The sequence below is a fragment of the Portunus trituberculatus genome, chromosome 49 (genome assembly GCF_017591435.1).
Source record: "Portunus trituberculatus isolate SZX2019 chromosome 49, ASM1759143v1, whole genome shotgun sequence".
In the NCBI taxonomy this organism is placed as follows: domain Eukaryota; kingdom Metazoa; phylum Arthropoda; class Malacostraca; order Decapoda; family Portunidae; genus Portunus; species Portunus trituberculatus.
This window is the reverse complement of record NC_059303.1, coordinates 11122044-11144980: the sequence shown is the minus strand read 5'-3', so window position 1 is coordinate 11144980 and position 22937 is coordinate 11122044. Positions and strand designations below refer to the sequence as shown.

The 22937-nt window shown below is 40.9% G+C and overlaps 1 protein-coding gene across 5 annotated transcripts in view; it reads left to right on the top strand.

The window, feature by feature from the left end:
* Positions 1 to 22937, top strand: part of LOC123499152 (homeobox protein abdominal-A homolog) — a 155050-nt gene that overhangs the window by 106394 nt on the left and 25719 nt on the right. For all 5 annotated transcript variants that reach the window (XM_045246826.1, XM_045246827.1, XM_045246828.1 and 2 more), the window contains one exon: positions 13394 to 13542. In XM_045246826.1, the coding sequence (XP_045102761.1) occupies positions 13394 to 13542 (149 nt within the window). The remainder of the gene's footprint in view (positions 1 to 13393; positions 13543 to 22937) is intronic.

The following is a 22937-nucleotide window of genomic DNA, read 5'->3' as shown; positions in this document are numbered from 1 at the left end:
CTGGAAGGATCTGAACAAGCCGAGAGTCCAGGAAGATGGTAATGTGTTACAAATAACAAGCATAAGCTGGGGTAGCAGACGCCACCCGACTGGCAATGAGGGAGTGTCTGGCATCACAACGAGGCCCACCACCACCCAGGGGCAGCCAAGCACGCCGACTATACGGGGATAATAGAGACGGCAGCGCAGGTATAAGAATAGCAATAATCGGGTGGGCCATACACAAAATAAATATATTGACGAGGGGGGATCACATGACACTCCCTATTCTTTCCATCGAAGTTACCTTAGAAAAAAATATATTTATCATAGTTTGGCGTAAGGAATAATTATGAGCCATGGGAGAGCGGAGAGCAGGTGCGGCGTGATGAAGTAGCGTGTGGCCGGCTTGGGGGAGCCGGGGGTGTGTGAGCCGGGGGGTGGGTCGTACTCAGTACCTAGCGGCAATGGCGAGGGCATTTTTTGCGATCGAATTCGAGCTTGTGTCAGGGGAGAGAGATGGGGGAATCCAGGACTGGTTTCAGTGTTGAAGCTGGGGTGATCCAAGCCCGTGCAGTGTCACATAGACTGCTCGTTCTAGAGTGCTGTCCTCCGTCAGGAGAACCTCACGCGGCAGAACTTTGCGCAGGGTTGAATAAATCCAAGTGGCGAAGACAGGGAGTGTCTCACCAGTGAACAAACAATGTTGCCAACCACAGGCACGCCGCTCGAACGTAGATCTGCCTCACCATCGGCTGGGCGCGGAGACTATTAAGGACAACTCCGTTTCTCTCAGTGTGTGCACAAACAGTTCTACTATTCGCTCAAGTATGGATCAGATACATAATATAAGCAGTTGGTTAGTGCGATTAGCCAAGGCCGAGCAACTCAAGCAGAAGCCATCGTCGGAAGATTCGGATCAAGCTACCAACCACGACGAAGACGACGATTACCCGAAGTGGCAAGGAAGTGAGTAGTTTTTCGATCTTTATTATTGTGCTCACTTATTATATCAATATGTGTAAGGCCTTAATAATGTTTTAACAGACCGATGCTAGTAGTTGCCTTACGCCCACACTGTAAGCATATCGAGTATTCTGTCCGTTTCATATTGGCTGGCTCTGGCGTGGGCTGCCACCTGCGTCTTTTCCTACGACTTTCCTTCAAAGTATAAGTTAGTTGAAGGAAAAAAAATCAAATTCGTGTTATTTACTATTAAAATATATATCCACTCATATCAGTGTCCAAATTACTTAAAATGCTCTCTCTCTCTCTCTCTCTCTCTCTCTCTCTCTCTCTCTCTCTCTCTCTCTCTCTCTCTCTCTCTCTCTCTCTCACACACAAAAACTATAATAGCATATCAGATTACCTAGCAATAGCAATATCCAAAAATAAAGGTATATTTTCCAAGAAGCGACACGAAAGAGAAAGCTTCGTAAAAACACACGGCGCAGGCTTCCCCGCAAGGAGGAAGCTGCTGGCTGAGTGGCAATGCGTTATTCACTTTTTTTCCTCAAGAAGTAAAGAGAGAACAAAGGCATAATAGTGAAGGAAATTGGGTAATAAAGGATATAACACGCGATGTGATGCTTCCAAAGGGCAGTGGGTCAAAGAAAACCAAGCGTGTATTAGGAGAAAATTATTATACTTTTGCGGAATGGAGGTATGAATCACAGCGGAGGCAAAAACACAAGGAGCGCTATCTCGCGGACACAACGCCAGCGAGGAATTCTTCGCCTGACCAAGGAGTACTGCGCATGACGGGAGGAAAAACATCAAACAACACATAGAAGAGGGTTACTACTATGCTGAACTGAGTAACCTGTAAACTCTCTCTCTCTCTCTCTCTCTCTCTCTCTCTCTCTCTCACACACACACACACACACACACACACACACACACACACACACACAGCTACTCGCACACACACACACACACACACACACACACACACACACACAAAGCTTTCGACAGTCTAACTCACGAATGCACGTACGCACGCACACACGTGTACACACACGCACGCACAAGCACGCACGCACGCACGCACGCACACACACACACACACACACACACACACACACACACACACACACACACATGCGCATACACAAAAAAATCGTTAATAGATGAATTCACTCACTAACTCACTTCCTCACACACACACACACACACACACACACACACACACACACACACACACACACACACACACACACACACACACACACACACACACACATTTGCATCGTTCTGATGAAGAAAAAAACGCCGTGGCTGGAGAACATTAACAGAGTATCAATGGTCCACTAAGATTAGCCGGGTAAATACGGGTAGGGAGAGATAACGAGAGATGTAGTGGCAATAAGTGAGCAGGGTGGAGAACGAGGGAAGGGAGGAGGGATGGAGAACGAAGGGGTGGACATACTGAAAGGGAAGGAGGGATGCTAAAGGTGTGCTTGTGGTGGAAACGGTAGAGTAGCTGAGGCTGGAGGAAAACTGGGAGAGTATAAGGTCATGAAAGGAAAAGTGAAGGAAAAGAAACTGAGAGTGATGTGTTGGATTTTGAGAGAGAGAGAGAGAGAGAGAGAGAGAGAGAGAGAGAGAGAGAGAGAGAGAGAGAGAGAGAGAGAGAGAGAGAGAGAGAGAGAGAGAGATTTAATATGTACAATCTAGAAAAAATATATATACATAAAGGTGAAGTAGATCCAAAAACACGCAAAAATAAATCAGCAACTCGTGAGCAACAAAAATAAAAAAAAATCATTAAATAAAGGGAAACACAAAAACTGCCACCTTATCAACATTAAGCACGCGGAGGAAGTAGGTATGGAATATATTAACTGATAAACTGTCATTAACTATTCAATTTTGTGAGTGGATATTTCGCCACGGGTTTGGCGAATATCCTGCTTCTCGTCCCCTTCAGGTGCTCCCATGAATATAATTGGATCGCGTATCTCAGCTATCGCAGGGTCAGTCGCCACAATGATAGAAACAGCGGACCGCCACTTCCTTGCTTTATCATTACCAGCAACTCACCTCCTCCATCAACATTCTACCGGATATAGTTGCTTCCTCCGCGCCAAATATCAACTGTGCTTCATGCATACTTTCATTACATTCCTGCAACAAACAGACATCTATGTAATTGTTGCTGTTCGATTGTAATTTTTATTTCTCTTCAATAATGTATACATAATGTTTATTAAACATTTAACGGATTTTTTCTTCTTTATAAACCACACACAGTTTGGTACATACCGGATAGACGGACGGACGGACACACACACACACACACACACACACACACACACACACACACACGAATCTCTCTCTCTCTCTCTCTCTCTCTCTCTCTCTCTCTCTCTCTCTCTCTCTCATAGAAAAACTCCAATCAGGTTTATTCTTTGCATAAAATTCATCCAGTAACTTATAATTGTATTTCTTCAGTCACATCCGATGCATCAGTGTTAAGACAAAGAGCATGCAAGCAAATGATGAATACCTGTAGACCAGCTAACGCCTGGATTCTACAGGTAAAATTCTTTCGAGTTTGTATTTTTTTCAGTAGCAGTATGTCGAATCAATAACATTCGCAACAAGAGTAACGAAGATGATGATAGGTCACACGGAAACAAATCAGAGAGGAGCGGCGTTAGCGAGGCTGTCTCGTGTAGGTGCACAAGTGTTGGTAGCCTCTACATCCTCCTCGCCCATCAACCCACCTGCCTCTCCCTTCCTCCACCCCTCCTCCCTCGCACGCCTCATCCTTCCTCCCTTGGCCTGCACGCCCTGCGCCTTCCGCGCCGCCGCCTTCTCCCACCCGACCCTCCAACTCTCTCCAGCAAACCATCCCCCCCCCAATTCCCTCACCCATCCTCTCTCCCAACCTTTACCTCAAGCTCCTCCCCTCCCAGTAGTCCGGCCCTGCCTTTCCCTCCATCCATCCACCTCTCTCTCTCCATATTACCACAAGCGTACCACACACCCTTGCACTCTGCACCACATTACACAACGCCCTCTATTTACCTCAGCGCTCTATCTCACTTCCCAACCACACACTCTGGAACATAGCTACCACAGAACACAATCCTTTTACCACTGTCATATACCTTACCTCACTTCAGGAACACACACACACACACACACACACACACACAGTAAGCTATACTACGCACTCAATGCTGTATAAGTATCGCCACCCAACACTCCACACGTCACACCAATATGAGTCAGAGGGCGCTGGTGGATTCAACATCCACCTGATGCTTGCATTCAGGGAAACATGGTTCACCACTTGGTTTTCCTTGATGAAAGATTAAGATAATTATACAGTGTACACAATAACAAATATTTCGTGACATATACGTATGAGGGTATACTGAACCGGTGTGTGTGTGTGTGTGTGTGTGTGTGTGTGTGTGTGTGTGTGTGTATATATATATATATATATATATATATATATATATATATATATATATATATATATATATATATATATATATATACATATATATATGCACATACATACATACTTACATGTATATTGCTGGCCAAGTACACCTCATTTACTTGCGGGAGATCAATTTCGACGCTCGTAATTAGTCGCTAATTTCCTCATAATTAGTCATTAATATACATTAATATACATAATGTTCCTAAACATCCAATTTACGACCATATATTACCCGCTATTTTTTCCAACCAACTGATTTTCCACGGCGCGACTGAACTCATAACTCTGGGCCGTGACAGGCGGGGCTTATCACAGGCGGAAGGTGAGATGCTGCTGCTGTCACGGCCCCGCACACCATGCCGCTAATATACATTTTATCATGTAGTGTTTAGAGTAACGGATAGGTCAAGGATGTTATCATTTACCTGGGCCACTGCCAGACACAACTGATCATTATGTGTGCTAAAAGTGGCAATGGCACTGTCCTGATTGTCATCTTCCTTTCACTCAGGGGATCCTTCTTCCTATCGTATAATTACTTTTTTCTCTTCCTGCAACACCACACAAAAAAAGAATGTTGTCTGTGGGTAGCCTCACACATACAAACATGTTACATTTCAGGTAAGGAGAAAACAGAACTGACATTTTGGTTAATTACTGTGTGTGTGTGTGTGTGTGTGTGTGTGTGTGTGTGTGTGTGTGTGTGTGTGTGTGTGTGTGTGAATTTCCAATTTCATGTATAAAGATGATAAAGTGAATAACAACAATATTGTTAAATTATCATAAGGAAAACAACAAAGAAGTTACCTAAAACAAAAATCTTCCCCATTTAACCACATCCCGCAATACATGTTTACTCACAGCCGTTGAACCTTCATTGGACCGACAGGGCAACCAAGCCATCACAGAGAAGATCTATTAACATATGTAGGAACACAAAAAACATTCCATCCAGCAATATTGGGACAAGACATTCATATCTTCTGCCCAAGTTTGTCTATCCACGTCATTAATTATCCACACAGCTGAGCGGCAAGAAGATTGTGGTGAACTCGAATACTTAATTGCTGTATCACTGCATTCATCACATTATATCAAGTAAAGTAAAGTGATCATCCAACATGTTTTGTCAAGATCTGAACACAAACCTACCATTAGTTCGATATAAAAAAATGTCATTACTGTCAATGTGTGCAATTATTAGTGACAAAGCAATCTGTCTACTATAATGAGTAACGTATATGACATTTCCTCTTCCTTCTAGTCATTCTCGCTTTTTTTCCCCTTTTCTCCTCCTTTCCTGCAACTCTCACTTCTTTCTCCAGCACACCTTCCCTCACCAAACCTGTCAAAGTAATTAACGATCTCCTTTAATCTAACACTTGCAATACACAGCTACGAATGCCCAATACATTTTTTACTATAAAAAGTAACATTTGTTTCATCATACTATTACTTACTTCAATTACTTCTCCATCAAATCACGACCACAGTTTCATGACCACAACATTGTAATTTTCTTTTTTTTTTCGGATGTTTTCCGCTTGATACACACTTTTTACGGGTGAGTTTCAACGTTTGTTTATTTTCATCATTTTCAATATTAATTATTTGTTCCGTTATTCTAAATGCCACCTAAAAGTTTTGGGGTAGCGCTATATTCAAGCGGATACTTTAGGTAGATGACTCTGGTAAATCTAAGACATTTATGGCCAAGTGGCAAAAGGAAATGTATAATAGGAGCAAAAACATGAGGTCATCATTATCAGTGACAACAATAAAACATTTCAAGATTTTCTATTTCTATAAATCCAAGGGTAGTTCCACTTTAATCGTACGACAACCCAAATAAAGGTGAATAAATATAAAACATGGAACCATATGAGTAAGCCTGAAAATGTTAACATAATAATCCTACCATAATAGTTAACCCTAACCACTCGGAAGCAACATTAGCCTGGAAAAGAAGAAAAAAAACAACATTAAAAACCTATCACAGGAGCATGGGAATCATAGTGGATAGGCAGAAACAACCTGTTACTCAGCATGACAAGCCTGCTTCGCCCCGCTTGTGGTCTGCAGTTACTACACGCTCACCAGTTCCCATATGGGCCTGAAAGACTCATCACTCACCTTACCATGGCTGCTGTGTAGGCATGATGAAGACGCCAAAATAGCCGACACAATCTAGGAAGCACTCACATCCTCCAGCAATGTTTACCGTCCATTAACACACGCACATACTCACACAAAGAAGGAAACTAGTACTGCATAGCCTCGCCCCTTACTCCGGATAGTCCCTTCTCATGCAATGACACTTGACACGAAAATCATTGTCATTGGAAGGAGTCTCGCCTCACTTGACTCCCGTTAGTGACAGTTGTGATAGAATTGACTCTCCTGTAGAACTTAACGGAGGCTTTCAAAATGCGAGGTGATCAATCATCTATGCCACAACTTCACACGTGCGTCGTTCTCGAGACACCGAGAAGAGGCTATGTCGAGGGTGGCCTTGAACTGTATATATCCAGGTCATGCACAATACAATGTAAAATTATTTAGTCTCATAAAGAGTGTTTACTACACATTTATAGCATATTTTTCGGTATTTAAAATAGAAATAAAAGTATAACATTGTTTTATTATTTCGTGTGAATGAATACAATGATTGGCTTATTATTGTACAAAGAAATAATCTCAACGTAGTACGTAAATAAATAAATAAATAAATAAAATATTTGCTGTAAGCTATTGGCTTATATTGATAACTAAATAGAATAAAAGGTTAATGAAAAAAATATTGAATATGTAGGAAATATCTTTACTTTGAGCAATTACATAATATATCATGAAATACATCAGTTGGTAACTCACACTCCTCGCCTCACCACGTGATCAGCTGATACACGATTCCACCCTCCGCTTCTTTGCCGTATTTACCTATTTCTTATTTGTTTATACAGTCATGATGACATTCATATAGTAGCACCTGCTATAAGTCTAATATGATTAATATGAAAAGCTGCTTAGTGAATAAAATGTAAGAGGCATTTAGATACACGAATTATCAAGCATATCACCAATCGGCAACTTCTATAACACATTGTACTGTGTGATTGTTTTATTCAGCTGTAATGGGTTGGATCTTGACAGAAAGTTAAAATTGATGAAGATTGTAGCACGCCACCAACAAACACCTCGGCCACTTGCCATATCCGAGAGGTGCAGCGTGGTGTAGGTGTGTGGCGTCACGCAGCGAAGCTAATCTTCATAAACAGAGCTACGGAAGCGTCTTTCACGAGCCACTTCGGTCCAGATTGATATATAAGACTTGGTAAATTGCGTAATCTCGAATTTTCCATTTACCTGCAATTCAGAGAAACCGCAGAAGATACAGAAAGTCTCACCATTACAGAGTATTTCAGTGAGGCCTAACAATCTATCCTTGCAGTAAAACCTTCCCACTACGGCCTAACACTATCTTAGCTATATAGCCTACATTCAGTGCGGGGAGTTGTTGTTTATGAATTAGCATACACAGGATCAAAATGTATCAAACAGAAAGTGCAACAAACCATAAGTGTGCGACGACTGCAGTGAATCTGATTCCATCCAGCTAATCAATATGGTCTTTCAGCTGCTTCTCATATTTATGTGATCCTTTTTTTTTTTTCTTACACAGGCAATTGCAAAAGTAAATCTATAAGTGAACAAGATAAAACAAATAGACAAGAGATTTAAGTGCAGGTTAGAGGAAGTGATAATACCAAGATATCCAAAATAATAATGATGATTACAAAACCATAAAATTCATTACTATTCTCAACACACACACACACACACACACACACACACACTTTTATTCTTGTCCTTGTTCTCACCTACCATCTGCGCTACACGTGTCCTGCGGCGTGCAAAGGCCTCACTTCCCCTTTGGTGTGAACTTTCTGTCCTTCCACATCAATGATTGTGGGAAAGTAGGAAATTCCCATATTGTTCATAAAGTACAAAGTTTTATTCTGGTACACTTATCTGTAAGGAGCAGGATAAATTAACGAATTACATGAACGAAAAGGATGCAGTAATGATGATAATAATAATGATAATAATAATAATAATAATAGTAATAATAATAATAATAATAATGATAATAGTAATAATCATAATAATAATGATAATAGCAATAATAATAATAATAATAATAATAATAATAATGATAATAATAGTAATAATAATAACAATAAAAGCACTCAATATTATTATATTGATAAGATCAACAACACCATCATTAGCAACAACAAAAATAACAATGTTAAAATCATTATAGAAGGTGATATAATGTTGGAGTTGCTATCGTATTTTAAGAGTTACTTATACGCATTCACCCATTCATCCACACACACACACACACACACACACACACACACACACACACACACACACACACACTGAAAGAAAAAAAAAAAACATCAGCAATAATAAAATACAACCATTTATGGCTGCAAGGCTTAAAAAATAAATTCAAACAAGCAACACATTATCACAAACTGCAAACTAAATATTACTGAAAATTTCGGCGAAAAGAAATATGAATACATGCTAGGATATAAAGGGGCTTTTCGAGTCGGCGTGTTGCATGATAATCATTACTTGCCAACACAACACCATCACGCCACAAGCTCCACAGCTGGTACATGTGTTCTACAAAGCACAGACAACACATATGCACAGTAACAGCGAGACGAAAAACTCGCATGGAAGCGTTGTCGAGGATACAGAAAGTACACAATGATATCACCTAGGAAACACTTCTAGCCAATGTTGCACCACCTATTTTTTTTTTTTTTCAATTGGTCAAGAAAAAATGTTGTTTGCAATAGTATTTATTATTCAAAAACACGTTTGGTTATAAAGATAAGATATACGTGCATAATTTTATTTTACATTCAATAGCTGAATTGCAAGTGTTAGATAATTTTTTTTCTTTGCAATAACACTTAGATGATAAACTCTTATGTGAATGTTTTTTACGATGTGTTACGTAATCAGGAAAAAAAAGTGCGGGAAGCGAAACTAAATGATAATCCGTGGAATGGTCATGATAAAGGAATTTCCGTCTTCTTGCTTTACTTTAGGACTTTAAAAAGACATCTACGTTTTAATGGTTATAAAGCGATGAAGATGACGCAGCGACCCCAGCCACACTAATTATCAACTTCCGCCTAACACGTTCCCCTTTTCTTCCTTTTCCTTTTCCCTCTCATCCCCTTCATTCTCCTTCCCCTCCTCATTTCTTGACCCTCTTTTCACATCCTCCTTTACCACTACACCACCATTATCACTGCCACCTCAGCTCTACCATACACCTTATGGTATTATAACAATCGCTATGTCACAACCACTGCAACCTCCTCCAACCACCCTTCTCCTTCTCCCGTTCCTCTTCCTCCTCCTCCTCCTCCTCCCCCCATCCTCCTCCTCCTCCTCCTCCTCTTTCTTAACCTCACTAACACTTCCTGCTCTTACCACTCCTACTGTTGCTTCGGTTGGACCTCCTACTTCTCTTCTTTCTCCTCCTTCTGGTCCTCTTCCTCCTCCTATTCATCCTGTTCCTCCACGTCTTCTTTTTCTTCTTCTTCTTCTTCTTCTTCTTCTTCTTCTTCTTCTTCTTCTTCTTCTTCTTCTTCTTCTTCTTCTTCTTCTTCTTCTTCTTCTTCTTCTTCTTCTTCTTCTTCTACTTCTTCTTCTTCTTTACTCTCCCCTCCTTTGTTTTCTATTCTAGATCCTATCCCTTTTTCCTGTACCCCCGTCCACCTCCTCCTCCTACTCCTCCTCCCCCTCCTCCTCCTCTTGCTGCTACTGTTATTCAACCCAAAACTATATTTAATTTTCTTTACTAACTGTTACACATCTCATTATATTCATTCTCTCTTCATCTTTTTCTCTTCGCCTTGCGCTGCTTCTTCCCCTTCCTGTGTAAATATTTGTATTTTCATAATTGTTTTAGTGATAACATGTTACGCCAAATTGAAATGCATTTATCTGTTATATGTGATTTGTTTGTTTTACATTTTTTTTTTTTACAGTCATTTATTTCCCTGATGTATATATCAATGTTTACATGTGTTGCCCTCTTCGCTTGTGTATTTTATTGCAATTTCTGTATCTTTCACCCAATATATCTTTGAGATCAACTTTTATGTTACACTTAAATTCTCCACAACATTGAATTATTTCCTCCTTTTCCTTAATACCTTCTGTACAATAACACCACAGCATATAAAAGATAACATAAAAACCTGTTTTATTGACTTTTCCTTGTTCTCTCTCTCTCTCTCTCTCTCTCTCTCTCTCTCTCTCTCTCTCTCTCTCTCTCTCTCTCTCTCTCTCTCTCTCTCTCTCTCTCAAAAACTTTACATGTATTTTTTTGAGCCATTGAGAATAAGTGTTGCTTTAAAATCAACTTAGCCTTGTTTACAGCACAGAATTATGATGCTTTTGTGCTTTATTCACCCTTACGACACTTGAGTCTTGCTCGTTGAATTAGCATTTATGTCATCTTTTAGCGTGTATGTTTTGTATGTGTGTGTGTGTGTGTGTGTGTGTGTGTGTGTGTGTGTGTGTGTGTGTGTGTGTGTGTGTGTGTGTGTGTGTGTGTGTGTGTGTGTGCGTGTGTGTGTGTGTGTGTGTGTGTGTTTTGCTACCTTTAAATTTCTTAGTTTAGTCTTGCAGTGTATGTGGCATTATTACTTTATTTTACCTATTGGTCTCCTTTGATAAGTGTTGGTATGTTCCTATTATTTAGTTGGTAGACTTTTAATGACTTGCATTGGTTCCATAAACATTCTTATTTTTATCCTTATAGTCTGATTGTTTAGTCACTTGTCACTTTTTTTAGTCTACTGCTCCATCCTAGTCTCTTTCTGTCTGTCTGCTCTATCCATCTGACTATCTATTTACCTTTTAATCTATCTAATTATCTGTTTATTTATTTATCTATGAATTCACATGCCTATCAACTAATATGTTTGCCTATCTATCTATGTATCTACCTATCTATCGATCTCTTCATCTATATACTTGTATGTCTGTCCATCTATTCATTAATCTGTCTACCTGTCCATCTGTTCCTCTACTACTTTATTTGGAAACTGTCAGTCTTTCCCTCTTCACCTTGCTGCCTCCAATACATCATCACGTACGTACATCACACGTTCGCTGGCACAAAGTACAAGAAACATTAAAAACATATACACTTCAATAAATCCATACAAACATGAAGCTCATCTCATAACCTTGAAACTTAAAGAAAACAACTAAGTATCTGTGCATGGCGTTCACTCACGACTATAAACTACCTTCCAGTGGTGTAGACATGGTGCGCAGGTAGATCAGCAAATTCTATAACCTGTACCAGAAAACTATTACCTGGATTAACCTGTTTACGTCTGACTTAGATGCTCTCTCGAATAATGGTTGCTGTAGTTGTACTAGGGGTTGTTTTTATGCAGGTCATGAGACTAACACCCTTTTTTTACAGGCGACTTAGGTATTGTTTCTTTTGCTTATGGGTGAACACAATTCTACTAATTTCATCATTCCTTTTCTCATTCCTTAAAGTGCCTTGTTTATCATGTTTCACTTACATCCAGTAATATCATATATTTCCTCATTTACTCATTGTTTCTTTATATTTTTTTAGTAATTCAATGAATGAAATATGCCTATTCACTTCTTTCGTTCTCTCCTATCCTTACTTTTTCCATTGTACTGCTAACTAATCATATATTCATTCACTCTCTCCTTCACTCATCCACTCTTTATAAAAAAAAAAATATATATATATTCTATGGTTGAAAATACTCATATTCAGTTCATTATTCCCTTTTTTCTATCCCTTGCTGTGTTCTCCCTTCCACATGTAGCCAGCCAGGCATTCACTCATTAACTTACTCCCTCACTCACCCACTCTCTCTCTCTTCCTACATTAACTGGTAGCGTGTCCTGTTCCTTCCTGCTCCTAAGTCAAGATGTTGCTTCCCACGGTCTTCCACCTTCCCTAATTCCTGTAATTTTGGCTGGCCGTCACCATTATCCTCCCCCACCCTCCCCACATGGCAGTCCTCAAACGCCGCCCCGCCACTAACATCAAACTCCACACCTCCACCTTGGTCGTATTTCTAGTATACAGTGCTTATAATTTACTGCAGCCCAGAGTTAGGTGGAGTCTACTCTACCTGTTTTTACACTCCTTTACACTGACTTGCTTCTTTTCTCCTTAGTGAATAATGTACCTACTTCGTGCTTTCATATGCTACATTCATCTCATATATACCTATGCAAATATTGAGTGTCCCTGGTTACTTAAATCCTTTGCACCAGTAATATTTTCCTTCAACAAATTCATGATATTTATTATTTACTCATCTCATTTACATTTTCCTTTGTTATTCATGGAAAACTGCTTGTTCATCTGTGACCAAAGTTGATCTTCAAAACGAAATTACATATCCGCCCTCCTACCTGCAACCCTACAATAGTAACCCCTCTCTCTCTTTCTCTACTGTGACCTTGGCTCCTAGACTCACTCCTCCAGCTTTCTCCATTGAGTCTGCTTAATACCTTCCACACAATGATAACACGCATTCAACTTAGGATTAACGCCATAAAAGTTAAATTGTCGCGACCACCACAACTACATCAAAGGAATGATAATAAGTACGACTTCCTCGGTAACTCACAACACCTCCACTTCCCGACCACAAGCTGGGTGAGTTTCTTCCCTTAATCACCACTTACCAACCCGTTTACTCCCTCCTCCCGCCGGCTGACGTAGCAACACCACCACTACCACCACCACTACCACTACCACACCACCACTACCTCCATTACGGGTCCTCACCATGCCCTCAGCTACCTATAGCTCTCAATTCTCATACCGCCCCTGTCTTCCAGGTCCAAACGGCTGCCCCCGTCGGCGAGGGAGGCAGACATACACGCGTTTCCAAACCCTGGAGCTGGAGAAGGAGTTCCACTTCAACCATTACCTTACACGACGACGGAGGATAGAGATCGCCCACGCCCTATGCTTAACAGAGAGACAGGTGAACTTTGGTGACTCCTACTACTCACTCACCCCTCGCACCCTCTCTTTCTCTCACACACTTCCCCCTCCCGCTGGCTCAGGGATGGTACGGGGAAACTTCTTACTGCACAGCCAAGATTAGTTCCCACACGGAATGTCTAGGAGCTTACTTCCCCTCGACCATTAAGCTTACTCTAATGTAAATATCTTTTCCAGGGACAAGCACCATTAACTTAAACTGTATATAATAATTCTATTGTATATATATTAACTTCTCTGTACATAGTTATTTATATTATTTTGTGCATTTTCATGACCTTTTTTTATTTAAGAAAATTGATTTTAAATTGAAAGGCAACAAAAGGACTGAGATCATTGCATCATATTATTTATCTTGAATTGAAGAGCGTTCAGTTGGCATTTCCTCAGAGTGAAAGAAGCAGAATTTAAACGAATACCAGGAAAGAAAGATGCTCCATGAATCCTACGAAGAGTTATTTTCCTGTGTTACAAAGCAAGAAATATACAAAAGTCGCGATGCATTTGCTGCGGCCAATAATTAATCCGAAGCAAAATTCTTATGTAAGTGAATCGTCTCTCAGACTTCCATCCTTTTAAAAGAACTAAACCGCTGCTGCATTTTAGTGCTGAAAGTAATCACAAAAGGCATGAAGCACTCAGGCACTCCACAGTCCACCCTGCATGATTTCACTTCCATTTTTGGTCCGGGAATTTTCTTCACATCTCAGCATTACGACAAAATTGAATGATAAGATATCTTCGTGTGTGTGTGTGTAGTGTGTGTGAGAGAGAGAGAGAGAGAGAGAGAGAGAGAGAGAGAGAGAGAGAGAGAGAGAGAGAGAGAGAGAGAGAGAGAGAGAGAGAGAGAGAGAGAGAGAGAGAGAGAGAGAGAGAGAGAGAGAGAGAGAGAGAGAGAGAGAGAGAGAGAGAGAGAGAGAGAGAGAGAGAGAAAGACTTCACCACCAACATATTTCCATCCACACTCCCTCATTCCACCAGTCTTTCTCTGTTCTCTCATTCTCTTGGGGAAATCTGGTCCCTATTGTGATGTCTGTTCCACGCCGTGCGATGAGGTGGGTGATATAAGAAAGGATGCCTATTACATAAGATCCGAATCGCGTTCCATGAGCTGGTTAAGCAACTGAGTGTGTGGCAGTGTGCTCTGTGCTTGGCCTGGCCCGAGGAGGAATAATAAGGACCTTAAACTTTTTAGTGGTAGTTTGTTGATTGCACCTGATAACGTTTGACGAGGTTGACTCTTTCCTACCCCCATGATCTCTCTCTCTCTCTCTCTCTCTCTCTCTCTCTCTCTCTCTCTCTCTCTCTCTCTCTCTCTCCGCGCTAAATCATGTCTCGTGAGTTTGTACGTCAACCATTGCAGTCCACAGGAAGGAGGTCATTAATGTGTAGAAAACAGGTTAATTCCCACTTATTAGAGGCCTAAATGTGGGGTATAAACACAGCCAAGGTGAATGAGGGTTCGACTGAGCTACGGTAATGAGACCGTATGGGGGCGCCGCCACAGGTATATTTATCGTGTGTGCGTGACGTAGTGCTGGCTTAGGCCCACTCCTCTTCCCCGCCTCCCTCCCTGCCTAACCTTCCCATCCTCTCCCTTTTTCCATCCTATGATCTGTAACTTTCTTCCCTTCCTTCTTCTTCTCTGAAACAACAAGCCAGTTTCTCTCTCTCTCTCTCTCTCTCTCTCTCTCTCTCTCTCTCTCTCTCTCTCTCTCTCTCTCTCTCTCTCTCTTCGCCTCCTTTGTTTATCATTTCCATCCTTACCATCCTTACCATCCCTTCTTCACATCATCCTCTCTCTCTCCTTTACACCTCCTCTTCCTCCCTTTCCCATCTCCTTCTTATATCGTCCCCACCATCCCCACCATCCCCACCATCTCCACCATCACCCTCTCCTTCCTTCACATCACCCTCTCTCTCTCTTACCTCTCCTCTTCCTCCTGCCTCTCCTCCCACACCCACCATCTGGCCGCCGTCTGCCTGGGTTTCCCTGTCTCACTGAACCACGATTTTACTTACGATATGTGAATCAAAACAGGAAAGCCATATAATAAATTGTCGGACCATAATTCTGTTGAATATATAATGATGATTTGAGCGAGGTGTTGCGTATTTTTCGCCTCATTGGATGAAACGGTTTGTGTTGATCGGAAAGTGCGAGCGTAGGAATGTTTAAATCTTTAAAAATGATGAATGCGGAGATGAATAAACTACGCACATGAAAATGTTTATATCCTGCTTCCCTTTATTCTCTCTCTCTCTCTCTCTCTCTCTCTCTCTCTCTCTCTTTTCCCTTCACTGCTAACATCCACAGGCATGACGGTACAAAGCATCTCAGTTTGAAACAAACAGATCGTTAATTACCCAACAGCCCCCGTAATTGGCCCGAAGTCCAGCTACTAATGACCACTCGGCTGTGAGGGACATGAGGCAGGAAATGTAGCCAGAGATGAGTGGGCATTTAAGTGGCGCTTTCCACATACTAAGTCTCCCAGACTGCCTTTCCCGGATGTCCTGACCAGAGCAGTTTAAGCTAAATTCTAGATGAGAGATTTTCCTTTAAACTTACTACATGGGGGTCGCCGGAAAAGAAAATAAGTGGGGGAGTTAAATTACTTTTAATGTGTATTCCTATTGCGTAGTGAAGACGGACGTGAATCCAAGTTTTACCAAGCTTGTCGTGAAAGAAAGATGCTCACTTTATGAGCGAGGGACATAAAGCCTAGCAGTGCATGGGGTTAGCGCTCACCTCTTCGTCAGCAGAAATGGTGAGGTGAGGACGGAGACACGGAAATTGCCTCGCCTGAAGGATTGTAATAATGACTTGCTAATACATTTTTTCTCTCACGGAAAGTTGTAGTCACCATTAAGAACCAGCTGGCAGTATACATTGATATATTTTTACGTCATTTCTGCTTGCATGAGTTAACTTAGCCTTAATAAGTGTCCTGCGCTGCGTCCCTGGCGGAGGCGAGTGTTAGGGACGCGGGTGTCCTTGTGATAAGATGTGGGAGTTACCTTGAAGGGCAAGTTTAAGGTTTCAGCTCATAATTATTGTCAAGGAATGTTACATTTATAAATTTATTCTCCCTCACTTTGTTACTCACCTCCATTACACTTCATCATCTGAATTAGCTATTTATTCATACGTGCTTTATTTCAATTGGACGTGTCATTACTTACAGAGACAGAGTAGCATGTAAATAAATAAACATAAAACAAAGGAATCTCAGCCACAGTCTCCTCAGTTAAAAGGCAACAAAGGTCGAGGATCAGGGTGGTCAATTTTTCACCATAAAATATTTCCACAGTCTATAAAAAAAAAAAAAAAAGAGTGAGTCGTGTGGGGTGCGAAGGGCAAGGATTTCAAAGAGTGACCTCCCCCGCCACACCCGCACCACACACACACACACACACACACACACACACACACACACACACACACACACACACATATACACGCTCACATCACCAAACAGGATGACCCACCCAAGTTGCTTATAGGGTAGAAAGCTGTTCTCTCCCCAGAAGTTGTTTCTCGGTCAGCAAGCAGGTCCGCGGCAGCGCTCGCTCAAGGCTGCTAGAGAGATTATTGTCATGCTTTTTTTTTCTTTTCTTTTCTTGATGTGCATGCGTGTCGGTTTTGTCAGGTTACTGTTATATTGTGTGTGCTTCCTTCTTTGCTTCCGTTACTTGTAACCGACGCCCACGTAAATCATTTGGACAGGTCAGTTACATGCACCATCAAATGTATGAAATATGTGTGACCTAGAAAGTTATCTGCGTGTTGACTCATAAAGTAAAAAAAAAAGGTAAAAATAGGATGTGGTAAATAAATCTCATTGAGTTCAAGAGCAGATAATTGGTATAAAACTATCTTCTAGAGCAAGAGAGAAGTTTCTATCAAGTTTCTTCACTATTCTGAATTAGCACATGAGTGAGTCAAAATCTATACTCTTTCAATGATGAATTGTAATACTCATGCTGGCCATGATAGAGTGAAGCACGGCACTCTCAGCCTTACAGGTCAAGGTGTGAAACTGCTCGCGAACATCAATATGTTAGATGAGAATCTGAACTACCAACAACTTTATAACTTTCTCGATCTTTCATAGTGTCTATCAAAAAGACTGCAGATAGGCCCAAAAACAGGTTGGCATACATACATACAGACAGATTGACAGAGAGACAGACAGACAGACAAAAGAAAATGCTTAGCGTCATGGCACATAGACTCACTGGAGGGCGGAATGAAGCCGCATTCCAATGAAGAAATCCTTACTCATCTTAACCAGACATTCGTGTCTTTCTTCATGGAAAACTTACGTATTAAATTAAGAGAAACACCATTTTTTTTCTTGAACTTATGTCGGCAGCCCTTCCTTTTGTGGTATAGTGAAGGCACTTTGCCCTTGAAGAGCTGTGTGTGTGTGTGTGTGTGTGTGTGTGTGTGTGTGTGTGTGTGTGTGTGTGTGTGTGTGTGTGTGTGTGTGTGGCGGCAATAAGAGGAATAGTAAGCGGCAGGCGTTGGCAAGGACAAGTCGCAGAGAAACTGGTTGTGTTGTTTAAGTCAAGAGCCATAAATATTAAATGCATATAACTTGCACAATATTAGTAGTCCAGATGCGTGTGTGTTTGTGTATATATATATATATATATATATATATATATATATATATATATATATATATATATATATATATATATATATATATGTAAAGAAAGAAAGATAGATAGATAGATAGATAGATAGATAGATAGATAGATAGAGAGAGAGAGAGAGAGAGAGAGAGAGAGAGAGAGAGAGAGAGAGAGAGAGAGAGAGAGAGAGAGAGAGAGAGAGAGAGAGACGGTAACATTTGTCAAACACATAGAGCTATGTAAAGACAAAAGAAAAAACGTGGGTTATAAATAGTTGCCAGTGTTGCAATTACCACTTTAAAATCTTTTATTCTGTTAATTACCCATGAATTATACAAACTCTGCTGTAAAAATTATCAGTGAATATCAGTACACGAGACTCATTTGCTTCTGAAGTAGGATGAGTAATAGATGTAATAGCTTAGGTCGAGCATTTGCAAGGGAGCTTTATCACCAGACGAGCACGTAATTGTAATTGCAGGTTATGTCCGTTACTTTATGATATAGCAGAAGCATTTTTATTGTCCCTACAGTTTAAAGGATATAATGTCACGGCCTCCTCAGTTATTTAGAGAAATTATAGGCCGGACATTATATTATTTAACCTCAGATCAAAATAAGTTTAATCTTGCCCGAGTAGGTAATCATCACATAATTCATTATCTATCTTATTTAGATATACTACAATACAATAAATTTCCTGGAAGTTCATCCCACAAAAAGAAAAGAAAAAAAAACCAGTCATGACGTGAGATAGAAATTTCCGGTGTCTGTCTCTCTCCGAGATTTATGACAAACGATAAAAGTAACAATATTCTCCAAAGTCACTGTGTCAAAGGCAAATTTTACAAAATTATTGCCCCCTTCACCAAGGGTCGTCTACACCAGCAAAAATAATAAAAACATCAAATAGCACGGTGTCTATGGCCATAGTGTTGACATAAGGGGTGTGTGGCCACATAACTCAGGCGACGCGGCGCGTATGCAGACCCAAGTGTCGCCCGAGCAATAACATGAATCGTTATAGATCGTAAAAAGATCTCGGGTTGTGCTTGACGTTGCCCATATTGCTCATAAAACTCCCGAAGCGGCGGGGATGATACGGCAGCTCTCGCCGGGGACGTCACCCCCAAATACACGCCGTCACGCAGATATAGACACGTCGGGAAGAGATGATATGACACCTTACCTACCAGTACCTTTCTCTCTTTTTGCCTTCAGACAGAGGGAAGGAAGTGACGATTCATCTTGCCGGAAGCTTGCGTTTTCTTTCTCAATTGCAAGGTTTCAGTTTCGTCCATTTTGCCATTTTCCATCTTCGTCCATTTCGATCATGGGAACAGGAAGTTGGTGTTGCTGAAGTCTAGCAAATATATATATATATATATATATATATATATATATATATATATATATATATATATATATATATATATATATATATATATATATATATATATATAAGCACTATGGCATAATCACCTGTCGGTATTACCATACAAATGTATTCTGTTCAGCATGTACGTCTGATATATGTTATTATATGCATATGAGTATCGGATATAATATGCAAGAAAAGTCCCTATGATTGTTTAAACTATAGACCAGTCAAGACGCGGAAATGCGGCGATATTTTCCGATCGAATTTACTTCACCACCTATTTAGTACTCTCTCTCTCTCTCTCTCTCTCTCTCTCTCTCTCTCTCTCTCTCAGGAAACAAGCACGGCCAATAATTCCGGAAGCCGTTCTTGTTGAAAACTGGGCGGTGCTTCCCTCGTTGCGGCTCGAGCACCACCACGCTTTCCTCCGCTGCCTTAGACGACCACGAAACAAATCTCATAAACATCACAAGGTTATAAGCTCGCGTGTAAGTGTCATGTTCATTGCCGCCGGAGACAATCATTCGTAAACTTGTTCCTCCGGCGTGTTATAATTGAATCTGAAACATTTGTAGACAGTCAAGAGGAGAGTGGCTGGAAAGAAAAGTGAGATAAGGAAAGAGAGAAAAAAAGTAGGAGGATATTAGCTAAATAGTTATTTCCTCATGTCAGATTGGAGAAGGTGCCTTATGGGAATACATCGCTATCCACGTAGAAGTCATTGGGAAAATTTGAGGTGAAAGATTAATTGCCTTTTGTATAAATAGGAAAGTGTCTGTCCTAAGGGTTCCTCCTGTAGTAGGCTCAAGGTCTAATTAAAAAGTAGAAATAAGACGGTCATGAAATAAAAAGTTCCCAGAAGTGATAATCTTTAGGCAGAGGTAGGTGACCCTGACTGCCAGTGACCGTCTTTCACTCTCTCTCTCTCTCTCTCTCTCTCCATCCAGTGTATAGTACGGAAAAGTCGGGATTTCTTGCTTCTCACTGATCGCCATTGTTGTTGTCTTATTATCCCACGAGCAGGTGTGTGTGTGTGTGTGTGTGTGTGTGTGTGTGTGTGTGTGTGTGTGTGTGTGTGTGTACGTGTTGCTGTCCTTCTCTCCTGAGTGGCGTCCCGCACCGCGCCGCCCTAACCACTGAGACCAGGATACATACATCAACACAACTTCCCGTCCCTGTTATTTATATCTTCTTTTTTCTTTGGTCGTGGGATCATTAGTACATTTTTTTTTGCAAGATTTTTACTAGTTCTCTTACTTCTTCCCCATATATTTACGGCAAGCGAGGCCTTCTTCGTGATGGGCTCTTATCCATTTAATCTTAAATTCCAATTGTAAATAACACCCTTGCGCGTAACATTGATCAGACATACTTTGGTGCCGAGGGATGATGGCAGCCATTAGCCTTGTATCTCGATATCAGACAAAGAGGTGATAGAATAATGAGTTAAGTGTCGACAATCAGGGAACCATTGATACCATAAATACCAACACGCAATTCCACTTACTTTAAATTCACAAGTCGTTTCAAGCGCTTAATTCAGCGGCCTCCCGTACTCTTTTCTCGCTACGGTAAGTCGTAAATAAAACCACTTGTGAGGGCTGTTTAGGACGGCGCCATTAATATATGCGACCAAAGAAAAAGAAAAGAAAAACTGAGGTGGTTGGTAATATTATTGTCAGCTGACACGCATGAAATAAAAGAACAGTAGCTGGTGCGGCGAGTTACAAAAAACAGTCACGAGTATTGGATCTCTGGTACAATATTAATGACGAAAAAGGAAACATGTCTAGAAAATCAAACATCAAACGTGAAATATGAAAGTTTATTGACAATTATTTACTTTTTATGATTTTGTAACGCCCACATTAAGTACATAAATAGATGCACAATAACGATAGTAATGGTAATGATGATCACGATTATAACCATAATATAATAATAACAATAATAATAATAATAATAATAATAATAATAATAATAATAATAATAATAATAATAATAATTCTTTAAAGATTCAGACATAATAAATAAACATTATGGTCAATGATCAATTCTATAAATCCAAGTGCGCCTCCATTATTATTCCATTCGCCTGTCTGTATGTCTGTAACTCTCTCTCTCTCTCTCTCTCTCTCTCTCTCTCTCTCTGATATGTATTTTCTCGACTGAAGGTTTCACAATTTTCTGAGTTACGAGTTTCGTCACATTCCTTACTTCACAACCTCCGCCACCAATATAACTTTCCATCACCACCGCCGCCGCCACCGCCACCACATCCTCCTCTACCTCCTCTTATTCTTTCTTCTCTTATTACTCCTCCTCCTCCTCCTCCTCCTCTTTTCTCTGATTCTTCTCCTATTTCTCAAATTTCCCTTCCTTGTGTTCTTGTATCTTCTCTCTCTCTCTCTCTCTCTCTCTCTCTCTCTCTCTCTCTCTCTCTCTCTCTCTCTCTGTTCTCTTTGTTATGTTTCTCTTATTCCTTTTTCTTACCTGTTATCTCCTTTTCTCCTGCTTTACCTTCTCCTCCTCCTCCTCCTCCTCCTCCTCCTCCTCCTCCTCCTCCTCCTCCTCCTCCTCCTCCTCCTCCTCCTCCTCCTCTTGCTCCTCCTCCTCCTCCTCCTCCTCCTCCTCCTCCTCCTCCTCCTCCTCCTGCTCTTCACAATTTCCTACTTACTCCCGACCCACCACTGACCTCCATTGCCATCCTTATTAGTTTCTCACAATCTTTAACTTTTGTTCACAATTATTCTCTTATATACACTCAGTTTTCTCTGGCTTACTATTCTCAACCAGTTGCTCGCTCACATCTGCCTACTTCCACCACCACCACAACCATTACCACCATCTCCTCCTCCCTCTCCTCCTCTTTCAACCAACATCATCACCACCACCTTCTGCTCCTCCTTCTTCTTCTTCTTCTCCTCCTCCTCCTCCTCCTCCTCCTCCTCCTCCTCCTCCTCCTCCTCTTCTTCAGACGAAACCCGCCAGGCATGTACACGTGGTCACCGTAAAGACTAAAATTATATATCTTTTGCCTCACCCCTCGCCCGTCCCGCCTCGCGCCTCCCTCCCTTCCTCCCCAGCCGGCACCTGGCAGGGGAAGTCTGGGCCAAGAAAGGTCGATCTGATGAACGTGGGAACGAACTTAGATTTTTTTTGGCCAATCACTGCCTATTTTTTCAGCCAACATTTGTATTCATAAACTTATATTTGCGAAACTGAAGTGATAATTGCTTTTTATTATTATATACAGATTTTATTTTCTTTGAAAGCTCATAAAATCTATTAGGCTTTTATATCCTGTTTATCTAAATCGTGCAACTTAAGTGCTACTTAAACACATAATT